This window comes from Sesamum indicum, linkage group LG6 (genome assembly GCF_026168435.1).
Source record: "Sesamum indicum cultivar Baizhima isolate 11 linkage group LG6, ASM2616843v1, whole genome shotgun sequence".
In the NCBI taxonomy this organism is placed as follows: Eukaryota; Viridiplantae; Streptophyta; class Magnoliopsida; order Lamiales; family Pedaliaceae; genus Sesamum; species Sesamum indicum.
Genome location: NC_142662.1, coordinates 7622629 through 7634978, shown reverse-complemented (window position 1 = coordinate 7634978; position 12350 = coordinate 7622629). Strand labels below are relative to the sequence as shown.

Below are 12350 nucleotides of genomic sequence, written 5' to 3'. Positions count from 1 at the left end.
GATGAAATCATTTTGTGTCACTCACATTTAAATTTCTATTGCAATTTACACATAAATTTGTAGAAAAAAACTCAATTTTTTTTTCAAACTAGTTTTGCATTAAAGAATTTAATATTTTGCCAAAAATAAGTACTTTTAGAAAAAAAATAATATTTTTGTCAATATACTTTTACATTTAAGAAATTACTTTTGTAAACATATACTTTTGCACGAAAGAAAAAATTAATAGTTTTGTCAAAATATATATGTAATGTCATGATATATTTATTTATAAAATGATTTAGTCTTGTTTATATATTTTTCTGTAGCTCACTTTTTCGAAGTCAACTTTAACTTAATAAGAAAAATTATTTAGTTTTAGCTATATTTCAAAAGTATCGAGTAAACTTTTTTCAATATTAACTTTTAAAAAGGTTTGTTTGATGCATAAATTATATTGTTGTTCCGACAAATTCTACATAATGTTATATAAAAATAGTTAATAATTTAAATATTGTTTACTAAAAACTAAATAAATATATACTTTTTGTTGTTATCTTTGATAAATGAGAGCTCTTATCGTATATAACCTGTAAAATTATTGGGTCAAGACCACAAATTAGGCATACTAGCCCAGTCAATTAAGTGATGAGTTGACTCATCAGCAGGATGAATAAGTGCCCACTAGCAGGACGAGTAAAACCCATCAGCAAAGAAGAAAGATTCACAGGCTTATTTGCTAATTTACTAAACTGATTGGGCCAAGAAATAAGTTTATTTCAGTCGGACACGTCATCATACAGCTGTGAGAACACGTCATGTTGCTTGTCAACATCTTTGTGTACATCACCCTAAAATGTCTTCAGGTTGTTCTAGGTAAATTGATGATAAACGAGCTGAAAAAATCTGTAAATAACTAATTCCCAAAATTGTATGTAGATTTGCTAGGGTGCAGTCCAAGTCACGTATCTCAGTCAATATTTATCCAAATCTAAAAAGATTTGTTGTGGATGAAAGCCAACTAGAATAGCTTTCTAATGACGTACGGAACTTAGTAATTAACCTCATATCCAATTTTGTACAAGCCTATAAATAAGAGGTCTTGTGTAGTTTTATGGTAACATCACACTTATTCTCAAACTCTCACTTTCTTGCATTATTTTCTCTCGATTTTTAGGCTATTTCAAGCCTATATTTTGCACTTCACATGAATATAATAGACCTTGTCACCATTTTAAACTATTATTCTCACTTTAATTCAAGTTTTTTCCTTTTTATTTTTTCATAAATCGTTACTGACTTAAGTATCAAAGTGCTAACCTCTGTTTTGCAGGGTAGTCCTCTGATAATTTTAGGACTTCCTTAAAATCCTTCAACCCTTATGGTGTTGCCAAATTTCTAGTACGCATCAATATATATACTAAATAAATAAAATTCAACTTAAAATTAAATAAAACATGTAATATTTACTCGTCTTTAACAATTACTAATATCTTTTTTCATGTACAAAACATATATTTCTCTGAACTTGAGGACTTATGTATAACGAAATATAAATATATCTAATAATTAAATATTTATTAACTTAAAACTAAAGAAACACATATACTTACTAACTATTGATGAAAAAATTATTTTTTACATGCAAATTTATGTGCAACGGACTAAATAATAGTTGAAATTAAATGCGAGGGAACAAATATTTAACATAAAATTTTAAGAAGAGTAATTATGGAATTATTTGATAGAAAAATTAATGTCGAAAATTTATTGAAAAGACTAATATAAAATTAATGGAAAAGACAGAAATGACGTTGAAGTTAATTAGTTTGAAAAGTCAGGATAAAAATAAATTTTACCCAATAGTTGTCTATGTATTGTTTCGCCAATTTAGAGTATTTAAGTAGTAATACTTTATCAAATCAAATACATCACCAAAAGTTAGGCACCATAGTAAGCACGTCTCAGAAATCGCCACCCTTTTGAATGACAATTCATCTGCGCAGTACGTAAAATAACATGAAATTATCATATCATATTATGTTTTTATTGAAATTCTCAGTCGTCAACTTTTTATATTATAGTCCTAATTGGACAAAGTAGTTTCACTAGTCAAATGATTGCTTCTAGAACTTAAGATATTCATGTATTTAGTTTAATGAATCTGAACCCGATTTATAATTCTTATCAAATGAAAATATATTAATTGGAAATTCAACCACTTTCTATAATTTGATACGATCAGGCATACGTAATATATATATATATATATATATTTAATATATATATATATATATATTAATAATTTACAGAACTAGTCGGCTCCAAAGGCTATAGATCATAGGATCAAGCATGCCATCTCACTTTATCTATTGGTTACAATTCACTACTGTTGAGTCCCTAACATATTTCAGAATACCACATTGATGTCCAAACAAATATTGCCACTAGTTTTAGTAAAGTACTGGTAATTTACAACACACTCTATGTATAAATATAATTTTTTAATATTATTTAAAGTGGAATTGTATTACTAAATAAAATAAAAAAATAATAATATGTTAATATTAATTTTATAAGTGGTGAAAAAATAGATGAAACTAATATAATAATAACAAAAAGCAACAACTATCAAAAGATAGTGGGAGTAGTGGAAAGTTAAATAAATTAAGTATTTAAAAAAACAGATAAGAAAAAAGGAGACACCAAAAGGGTGTTCTGCTTAATATATAGTATAGACTAGCTGCAGTGGCATGCCGTTCCTGCGTGCATATAATAAAAAATATTTTACGCTTTAAAATATATTATGAATACAAAAAATTATACTGATGGGTACGGCCCAAGAAAGTCTGGCCCAAGAACAAGTGAGGAAGCCCAAGGCTCCCTTCCATAAAAACAGCAGCTCGAGTAAAGGAAGTTAGCATAGCCCAATATTATGGCCCAAATACTAGATAACCGACCCAACACTCGTGTACATATCCCTCTTTGGAGCACACGTGCCTTGTACCTGGACCCTTCACATGTCCCTTTTGTCCAGTATGAATGACGCGTGTTGAGGGAGGTTTCCTCAAGAGCTCGGATTTTTGAGTCAGCTAGACTCCCTGTGGACCAGAAGTCCTCCTCAACCAAGGACTCTCCCCCTCATCCGAACAACGATCCCAATTGCAAGATTACTAAAAGATAGGGAGGAATCATGGCTTATCTCAACCAACTCTATCCATTTACCCCCAAAATAGGAAGCACGTTGATTTCTTGATGAAGAGGGATACTCCGCTATAAATAGAAGCTCTATCTCTAGGTGGGGGGACACCTTCAACAGCTGACTTCTAGCTATTACTCTGTTGCATTCATTTTGCGCTATCAAATACGAATGTTACTTCTACTTTACGTCATTATGCTTCATTCTCTCAATACGTTTTCTTATTTTGAATTATTATTTCCTAAATCCAATACTAACTTGGGCGTTGGAGTGCTATCTCTTTGTTTTGCAGGTTCTTTTTTTCCAAATCTTTTGTTATTCGATTTGGGCTCATTGCTCGAAGTCCAAATTTTTTGGATCCGTACGAAAATCGCACGCAATATATATATATATATAAAACAACACATCATATTTCCAAAAAAGAAAAGAAAGAGAGAAAGAAAGAAAGAAAGCAACAAAGAGAAAAAAGAAAATCAACTCAGAAGTATTATTGACATAATAATAAATTGGTGTTGTGGTATCATAACTACCCTTTGTAAGAGAAAAAGACCTTTTCTTTTTATATAGTATAGATATATTACTTTGCATTAGATCCATGTACCCTATCATAAGTTTGATTGTACTAAATCAGACCATATTACAACTGTGATATACTTAACATTTTCTTTAAACAGTACACAGATCACAAAACAAATATATTATACTTGTTGTATGATTAGTTCTCGATCGAGCTTAATGCAATTTGCCCCCTATGATATCGCATATGAACGAATTAACTTCTATGATGAAACAATAGCAATTTATCTTCATGTCTTTTTTAAAACGAAGCAATTTTCCTTCCTATTTAAAAAGATAAATGATTTCATTTTACAAAATAGAAGAAGATAAATTATTGGATTTTAAAAAATATTAAAATATAATTTTAGCAGGACGAAAACTAAGAAATAGGAAAAGTCGACGCACAATTCGTCCAACCCAAGCCCAATACAGTGGCAGTTATGCCCATGTCCATTTCTCAGTTAACATCAGCAGCTGATGTTAGGCACATTTCACGGTCCCACAACTCATTGGATCGCTTAGCCACCACCACTAATAAGCAATAAGCAGCCACTAAGAAGCTTCTCTCTGCATAGCAGGAACCTCACCAAGCAAGCAAGTATAAGAAAGCTACCAACCTTTCAAACACACTTATGCTTATCTACTTGCATATGCAGAGGCGGTTGATGATACATATACATGGCTCACACTACAAATATTCCCGGACCCTCATTCAGCCCCTACCACCAAACAACCAACTTTCAGGTTTCTGATGATTTCTTCGAGTACTGGACGACTAACGACGTCGAGGATGTTTTTCCGGCATTCTCTTCCCTTTCTGCAGGTTATAATTATTCTCAACTCCTGAATCATACGCCCAAGCCCAACGACATGCCGGCGGTCAACAACAATTGCTCTCATGAAGGGGTCATCAATAGTAAGCAAAATTAGTCAATACAGCAAACTACTTAAAGATTGTGGCTAATGCATATAATATGGTCTTTATGTGTTATCAGGAGATAGAGAGAAGGTAGCATTCATAACCAAGTCAGAGGTTGAAATACTGGATGATGGGTTCAAGTGGAGGAAGTATGGTAAAAAGATGGTGAAAAATAGCCCAAATCCAAGGTACAGCCATCTGCCTACCTACCTATCCCTATATATACAAGTGGGAGTAATTAATAATTGTGAACAGGAACTACTACAAATGCTCAGTGGCAGGGTGCTCAGTGAAAAAGAGAGTTGAAAGAGACAAAGAGGATCAACGGTATGTGGTGACGACTTACCAGGGAGTCCACAACCACCAACCTCCTAATCATCATCTCTAGCTTGCTACCTTTGTTTCACTACTACTGTGGCTTTGGCTTCTCAAGATTAATGAATTAGACTGAATAATATTGCAGATGTAGCATCTGAAACAACCAAAATATACCTAGCTATGTATGGATTCAGGGGCACTAAATTGAATTTTCTATTTCAAATAATGTTGCATCTTATATATATATATATATATTTCATTTAATATATATAAATTACTGTTGAGAAATGATGAATGAAAAATTAAATAATAAATTTATTTTGATTAAATTAAATCATAACAAGTAACATTTTACGACGTACGATGCGTACCAAGCTCATGACACATGGATGATCATTAATACCGCAGTCATCATCCAACCCTATTTAATTCAACCGAATAGTTGTGTCCTTTGGTTGAAATGATGTGTCCATTGAGTGAAATCCTTTGAATGAAACGATGCGTCCGTCTAAGTGATATGGTATGTCCTTTGGCTGAAATGATATATTTATTTAGACAAAAAGTTATAACCTTTAGAAGACATCACTTTTGATCGGGCATGTCCATTCGACGATTCTATAAATAGATCTTCCTATTTCATTTCATTTCATTCATTCAATAGCTTTTTATGCAATAAAAATATTTTGCAAGTATAGTTTAAGCAAGAGAGTTCTAAAACATTTTTTTGATTCGTTGTTCTCAAAGTTTGTAGTGCTATTACTTTGAGATTGAGAACAAATTGCCATTTTCCGTTAGCACCAGAAGGAGACAATATTGTCTTAAAGGAAACGAGTCAAATTTTTGCCCCGACTTCATAATACACAAATCTCGCATATCTTTTATTTTTCCTAACAATTACATTATGGAATAAAATATGCAATAAGATTTAGAATAAAAAAACAACCACAACTCTCGTGCACGCTTACAGACTTCCACGTTATCAATTTATATAAACCCAAAAAAAAAAAAAAAGAAATAGACATGGTTCTTTGAACCAAAGTTTTTCAGATAAATAATTGTATCTGCATAAAGGAAAGTAATAGTATGAAATAAAAACAAAAAGATAAAATTGAACTTTAACTATCGGGTGAATAGCAATTTACCCCAATGTGATATTGAAAATGAGTACACTACTTCCCTATGAAAAAAATATAGCAATTTACCCTCCTATACTTTTTAAAATGAAGCAATTTACCTCCTTACACAGGGAGGTAAATTGCTTCATTTTTAAAAATCATATGGGGTAAATTGTTGTATTTTAAAAAAAACAGGAAGGTAAATCGCTATTTATTTTTACATAAGGGGGTAATTTGCTCATTTGCGATATCACAAATGGGTTGCTTGCATTTTTCCCTTTAACTATCAACACTCATATCATAAAATTTCATTCTTAAAATAATTATTATTATCTATATTAATATAAAAAAAAAAAAGTCACTACACATTCATAATTGCATGTTTTGTAATACCACAACACCAAATTTAAAATTCAATAGTATATTAAATATTTGTACCAATTTACTTATTTGTTTTAAATGATTCACGTAATCTTTTGACTTCCAGTATTATATTTATCGTTCACTCTCATGGGTCGAGAAACTTCCCCTTGCTCTCGACTTTCATTCAAATCATCTGCTCTATTAAATCAAGCTCTGAACCCCACTTCCTGACTTCTGCTTTTTGCTTTCACTTGCATGGTTTCGGAGGAGGGTTGGGACAGCTGCTGAATCCCGTACTGTCAACTAAGCCCTTCTTTCGTCTCCTTCTGCTCCAAAGAATTGAATTGATCCATCCGTACGAGTTGGGTTATAATAATTCATGAAAGAGATTATCATATTCCCACAATTCAATTAGATGCGAAATCTAGAGGTTGTAGAAAATGTTTTTTTTTTCATTTGTTGGGGTCAACTATTTGATCCGCTTAATTATATATTAATTTTTATTTTCAAAATTTATAGCATGTCTATTTGATTATATGCGCACAAGTATTGCTTGACATGACTTATTTATATTAATATAAAAAGGAAAGGGCTCCATGCTTACAAATGGCAGTTATGACACCGCCGCGTCAATCTTTTATAAAGTTAAAAATACCATTCAACTAATAAGATAACCAACTTATTCAACTTTTCAAATTATACATTAACTAATAAATGAGTTTCTTCTTTTTTTAATGTAATGTATTTATTTGTATATTTTGTTCTTATTTATAATACGTTTTAAAGTGCGAAAAATTATTTGTATGCAGGAATGGCGGGCCACAACGGCTAGTAAAAAAAAATCTCATTTTTATTTACAAATAGCGGTTAATTACACCATAACATCAATTTTTTAAATTACCAAAATATCCTTATATATTTTCAAACTCCCATATTCAATGTTTTCCACTCATTATATGATCTGTACTATCTATTATACTAATAGAAAAGATTTTACTCACAGCAAAATTTTTTTATATCGATATTATTCTTAAATTAATTTTATTTATTTATTTTTAATATAACATATTAATTCATATATTATATTTTTATTTATAATATATTTTAAAATATAAATAATTATTTATTATATGTACATGCAAAATAATCCGAAACTACCCATTACTCTAGTTTTCTTAGTAAGGAAACTGGACAAATCAAACAGTTGTTGAGGTATAGAAACTGGCTTGATGGCATAGCAGTGAAACCCATGCCAGCGGCAATAAAAGCTACGCACCTAGAAGACAACTCAAAGGCCATGCTTGAAACAATCCACGTCACAAAAAGATAAGATAGCGTAGAAAGATCAAACGGAGGGGAACCCGTGACCGACTGACTCTCTCTCACTCGGACATTGCCGGTATGGCGGAGGTTAACGGCCGCATCATCGATACCATTGTGCAGATGCCCTACGACGCAACCGTACGTTTTATGCTTGCTTCTCTCGAGCGCAACTTGCTGCCTGACGCCGTTGTGCGCCGCCTCACTCGTCTGCTTCTCGCTAGTCGCCTCCGCTCAGGATACAGATCCTCCGCGGAACTCCAGTTGTCCGACCTCCTTCAATTTGCGCATTGTACGCTCCCCAATTCTATATACTAACTGTTGTCTGCTTGGAGCTTGTTGGATCGATTCTTCGAGAATTACCCAAAAATAGTCCATGTTTTGTTCCACAAAAAGATTTCTCCTTTTAGTCTCTCTGCAAAGTTGAGTCACAAAAATTCTTTATCCCAAAACAACCAAGATATGTAAGCCCTCCCAACAGAAGAGAGTTCGAAGCCAAATGACAAGAGGGGAAGATCGAGCATCTATTTCAGGATCTCGTTCTCTATATATGTATTTTCGAAATGTGAATTTATGGCTTTCTGGTGAAGTAGCTAGCGACTATATAGCGAAACGGACTATTACCACTGACGTCTCTCTGTTCTTGCAGCTTTGAGAGAAATGCCAATAGCAATCAAGACGGAAAAGCCAAAGTCTCAGCACTATGAAGTTCCAACGTCTTACTTCAAGCTTGTCCTTGGAAAGCATTTAAAATACAGGCAAAAACTTTCAGAAACTCCACCAAACACTAGGATATTTCTTAAATATGCTACAATTTCAGCTTATATATTTAATCCGGTGGTTTATAACATCCAAAAGCTTTTGTTTCTCCTGATAGTTTCACAGACGTTAATCTGCAAATAACGGAGTACTTATTATGAACTGATCTGGTTTTAAATGGGATCGTGCAGCTGCTGCTTCTTTCCCAACAAGTCGAGCACCTTAGAGGATGCTGAGAAGGCAATGCTAGAGTTATACTGTGAGAGGTCACAGATAAAAGATGGTCAATCAGTCCTTGATGTTGGTTGTGGCTGGGGATCTCTTTCTATATACATAGCACAGAAGTACCCCAATTGCCAGGTTACGGGGATTTGCAATTCAATAACCCAGAAAGCACATATTGAGGAGCAGTGCCGGTAAATTTCTCACATAATTTTTCTTGTCCACTGGTGGCTGCTAAATATGTCAAGTGTACTATATAAACTGTCTCATTTGCAATTTACATTGAAAACCTGTCTAATAATTGCCTTAATTCATCAGTGAAGATGATGATGTGGTAAGAAATCATGCTCTCACATTGAACAACTTTTGTCTTGCATAAGTGGAATGCAAGATCACCTGCTGTGAGATCTGGTAGCATTTGGATTGTGGTGAAATTATGTCGAAAGGGCTTTGTTTTAGTTGATGTGTTTCTTATTCGAAGAGCTTGCACCATACGCCCTGTTGTGTTAAATGTATACATTTTTTGAATAATCAATGTCTTCTGGTTTTCTCCATTATAGCCACAATCAAATTCCCGTAGAGAAATCACACTGTCTACACTTGTTCTTCCTCACAGGGAACTTCAGTTGCAGAATGTGGAGATAATTGTAGCAGATATCAGCACATTTGACATGGAAGCTTCATATGACAGAATATTTTCCATTGAAATGTTTGAGGTACTGAATCCTCACTTGGCTTCATTATGAGGCATGGTGTATGAATTATATTGTTGGTCAGGCTCGTGAATTTTCTATGTTGATTTGAAACAGCATATGAAAAACTATCAGGATCTTCTTAAGAAGATATCGAAGTGGATGAAACCAGACAGTTTTCTGTTTGTCCATTATTTTTGCCATAAAACATTTGCTTACCACTTTGAGGTAATAATGCCGATTTCCTCGGTTCTTTCTTTTGACTGTAAGGACAACATCTCTGAGTTCCCGAAGTATCCATTGTGATCACTTTCACTAAATTTTACAGAGACTTTCATTTTTGTATTTCAAATATTATTATGCAGGACGTAAATGAGGACGACTGGATCACTAGGTACTTCTTTACTGGAGGTACAATGCCTTCTGCAAACCTGCTCCTTTATTTTCAGGTCAGCTACTTTCTTATAGTTTGGAGTTTCATCCAACTAATAAAGCATTAGGATCTGTAGTCCAAGAAGCAGCCTAGTAGCTTACACTGGCTTTTGATTATGTCTTTCCTGCAGGACGATGTGTCTATAGTTAATCATTGGCTTGTGAACGGCAAGCATTATGCACAGACAAGGTAATTGTGTGAATTATGAATTACCATCATATGCTAAGAAATAATAAGACTGTTGTCCTTGCTAACCATATATATGGATGGAAAAGAAATGGCTTCCTTGACTTATTTAATCTTCATATTACTGGGTCGTCTCTGTTGACCTGTACTCAAGTTCTGGAGTAAATCTAACCAAATAACATTGCTTGCAGCGAGGAATGGCTTAAGAGAATGGACCAGAACTTGAATTCTATAAAGCCAATAATGGAATGCACTTATGGCAAAGATTCAGCGGTCAAATGGACAGTCTACTGGAGAACATTTTTCATTGCAGTTGCAGAATTATTTGGCTACAACAATGGAGAAGAGTGGATGGTTGCTCATTTCCTTTTCAAGAAGAAATAAAAAGCTACTGGATCTAGATTCAAAAACTGCTGCTAAGTATACAAAAGAACTGACCCATTTGGTCGAAACTCATCATGTTATTGTAGCTGATGGCAATGGTTTTAAGTAAGGTCGCGCCTTACAAGGGATTGCCTCTCTCAAATAATTGGCATGTAGTGTATTGGGACTTCTTTTTATGCAAAATTGCAAGAACAACTTCGGCTCCTGAGTAAAGAAACAGTTCCAGAAACAGCTGATCAATATGCCCTAAGTATGGATACAACAGTGAAGATATCATAGAAAAATTTCTCTTAATTGAAAAATTACATGACTAGATGAACTCCCCCCTATAGACCATACTGCTAGTCGTACTGGACTCCCAACACTCTGATTGATCACAATATGCAGGGATCCCCAATCAATCAATAGCCACGGTAGTATTCCTATTACAAAGAGAAAAATGATATTTCTCAGAAAAGAAATACTATTCAGTTTATCCATGCGAAACACAGGGAACCAACAGGAAGGTGCCTCAGTCACAAATTGTGTAAACATGTCATTCAAAGAAAAGCCCAACTTAATTATCAACAATTTGAATTTGTTCTATCCTGCTTTCAACGGCTATTCATCATCTGAAACAACGAAACCTTTACAAGTGATGCTTCAGATAGTAAAGTTATTTATACGATAGGATTTGGTATAAGATTACAACAGAAAACATTTTCTGCACAAGGATCCTGTCTTTCACTTTATTCAGCCTCACAACTTCCATAAGACACCACTAGAGACAAATTCAAACATTTAAGGATTTCATATCCATGAGAATCTGATACCTAGGCTGACTTTAGTGTCTTCATCAAAGAATAGACAGCGTTGATGTAATTCTTTGTAATATCTTAGAATAAAAACACCTATAGTGATCATGGAAACTCCATTTGAATTTGATACCTATTGTTTGCTGAGGAAAACTGTAGTTCTACATATGCCTCCCAACAACACTCCATCATATCAAGATTTGAGCATCAACTGTGTTCCATAAACCTCTAAGAGATACATATCAAATAGACACGAAAACTATTCTTCAAACATGACATAATCAATTCAATGTAATGATCTAATTGAAAAATTACAAACCACAGAGAAACTTTATAAGTTCCAGCATTCACCTCTGATAAAAAAAATCACTAAGAAACACCAGTTTGGCCCTTAAATTCAGCTGGATTGTTTAAGCCCCCGATGCCATCAGCCTCCAAGAACCGACTTAGATGCTTATCATCCAAATATTGCTGGCAAAATAGTAAAAGCATAAGAAATACAACCAGAATAATAACTTTGCTTAGTATCACAACTTTCCTTGGAACATGAATTCCACTTAAAGATTCCAATCGTAAGAGCTTACAGACAAACACTCTCTGTACTTCTCCCACTCAGAAACACACTCTTCTTTATCCCACTGGCCCTTCAAGAACTTCTCTGAATACCACCTACACATAAAATCAACTTAGGGCATTAAAGGGTTCAACAAAACCTTCCACAAAACACGAAAATACTGCTCCACAAAACAAGAAACTGATCAAATTTTCTATTCACCACAAAAGACCATCTTTTTCTGGAACTTAAAACATAGTAATCAGCAATACAAAAAAACTCAGTAAGAAAGCCAAAAAAAGAAAGAGTGAATCTGTACCTGTTGAAGCAGTTGTGATAAGCAGTTCGGAAGTGGGCACAAGGTGAAGTTGCCGAAGGAGAAGCGCGCTTCTTCTCTCTGATAATCCCCATTTCTACAGATTAATCATTCCAAAAACATTGCTGTGATTGCTGAATTACACCTCTCTGAATCGGACCAATTAACCATTCCCGTGTTTTTACTTTTTCTCCTTGTCCGTCTTTTTCCTTCTGCAGACTGAAATAGCGAAAATTGGGC

The 12350-nt window shown here is 33.8% G+C and overlaps 3 protein-coding genes across 6 annotated transcripts; 2 read left to right on the top strand and 1 right to left on the bottom strand.

The window, feature by feature from the left end:
- Positions 1–4326: 4326 nt before the first annotated feature.
- Positions 4327–5199, top strand: LOC105164641 (putative WRKY transcription factor 56). Its single transcript, XM_011083337.3, has 3 exons — positions 4327–4652; positions 4732–4843; positions 4911–5199. Exons 1-3 carry the CDS (start codon positions 4415–4417, stop codon positions 5041–5043), a joined length of 483 nt encoding a protein of 160 aa, XP_011081639.1. The 5' UTR covers positions 4327–4414; the 3' UTR covers positions 5044–5199.
- A 2467-nt stretch (positions 5200–7666) lies between these two features.
- LOC105164644 (S-adenosyl-L-methionine-dependent methyltransferases superfamily protein) lies at positions 7667–10676 on the top strand. 2 transcript variants are annotated; one of them, XM_011083340.3, is made up of 8 exons: positions 7670–8063; positions 8421–8529; positions 8722–8946; positions 9369–9468; positions 9562–9672; positions 9810–9893; positions 10008–10066; positions 10255–10676. In XM_011083340.3, exons 1-8 carry the CDS (start codon positions 7853–7855, stop codon positions 10445–10447), a joined length of 1092 nt encoding a protein of 363 aa, XP_011081642.1. In that variant the 5' UTR covers positions 7670–7852; the 3' UTR covers positions 10448–10676. The 2 variants fall into 2 exon arrangements, with proteins under 2 accessions (XP_011081643.1, XP_011081642.1); XM_011083341.3 differs by lacking the exon at positions 9562–9672 and having other exon boundaries at positions 7667–8063.
- LOC105164643 (protein phosphatase) lies at positions 9667–12316 on the bottom strand. Of its 3 annotated transcripts, XR_002287297.2 has the most exons (6): positions 12114–12315; positions 11826–11910; positions 11593–11712; positions 10754–10869; positions 10091–10651; positions 9667–10001 (listed from the first exon to the last, which is right to left on the bottom strand). XR_002287297.2 is itself a non-coding variant. In XM_088881571.1 (4 exons), exons 1-3 carry the CDS (start codon positions 12203–12205, stop codon positions 11611–11613), a joined length of 279 nt encoding a protein of 92 aa, XP_088737697.1. In that variant the 5' UTR covers positions 12206–12316; the 3' UTR covers positions 9667–10001; positions 11593–11610. The 3 variants fall into 3 exon arrangements, 2 of the variants coding, with proteins under 2 accessions (XP_088737697.1, XP_011081641.1); XM_088881571.1 differs by lacking the exons at positions 10091–10651; positions 10754–10869 and having other exon boundaries at positions 12114–12316; XM_011083339.3 differs by lacking the exons at positions 9667–10001; positions 10091–10651 and having other exon boundaries at positions 10657–10869.
- Between the last annotated feature and the right edge of the window lie 34 nt (positions 12317–12350).

What these genes read in the sequence shown, in the direction of transcription:
- LOC105164644 (XM_011083340.3), top strand. Translation starts at nt 7,853, where the DNA reads ATGGCGGAGGTTAACGGCCGCATCATCGATACCATTGTGCAGATGCCC. An exon ending in GGAAAGCATTTAAAATACAG is followed by an intron (nt 8,530 to 8,721) that starts GCAAAAACTTTC and finishes GGGATCGTGCAG; the next exon opens with CTGCTGCTTCTTTCCCAACA. An exon ending in ACCTGCTCCTTTATTTTCAG is followed by an intron (nt 9,894 to 10,007) that starts GTCAGCTACTTT and finishes TCTTTCCTGCAG; the next exon opens with GACGATGTGTCTATAGTTAA.
- LOC105164641 (XM_011083337.3), top strand. Translation starts at nt 4,415, where the DNA reads ATGGCTCACACTACAAATATTCCCGGACCCTCATTCAGCCCCTACCAC. An exon ending in TCATGAAGGGGTCATCAATA is followed by an intron (nt 4,653 to 4,731) that starts GTAAGCAAAATT and finishes ATGTGTTATCAG; the next exon opens with GAGATAGAGAGAAGGTAGCA. An exon ending in AAAAATAGCCCAAATCCAAG is followed by an intron (nt 4,844 to 4,910) that starts GTACAGCCATCT and finishes AATTGTGAACAG; the next exon opens with GAACTACTACAAATGCTCAG.
- LOC105164643 (XM_088881571.1), bottom strand. Translation starts at nt 12,205, where the DNA reads ATGGGGATTATCAGAGAGAAGAAGCGCGCTTCTCCTTCGGCAACTTCA. An exon ending in TATCACAACTGCTTCAACAG is followed by an intron (nt 11,911 to 12,113) that starts GTACAGATTCAC and finishes TTTTATGTGTAG; the next exon opens with GTGGTATTCAGAGAAGTTCT. An exon ending in AGTACAGAGAGTGTTTGTCT is followed by an intron (nt 11,713 to 11,825) that starts GTAAGCTCTTAC and finishes CTATTTTGCCAG; the next exon opens with CAATATTTGGATGATAAGCA.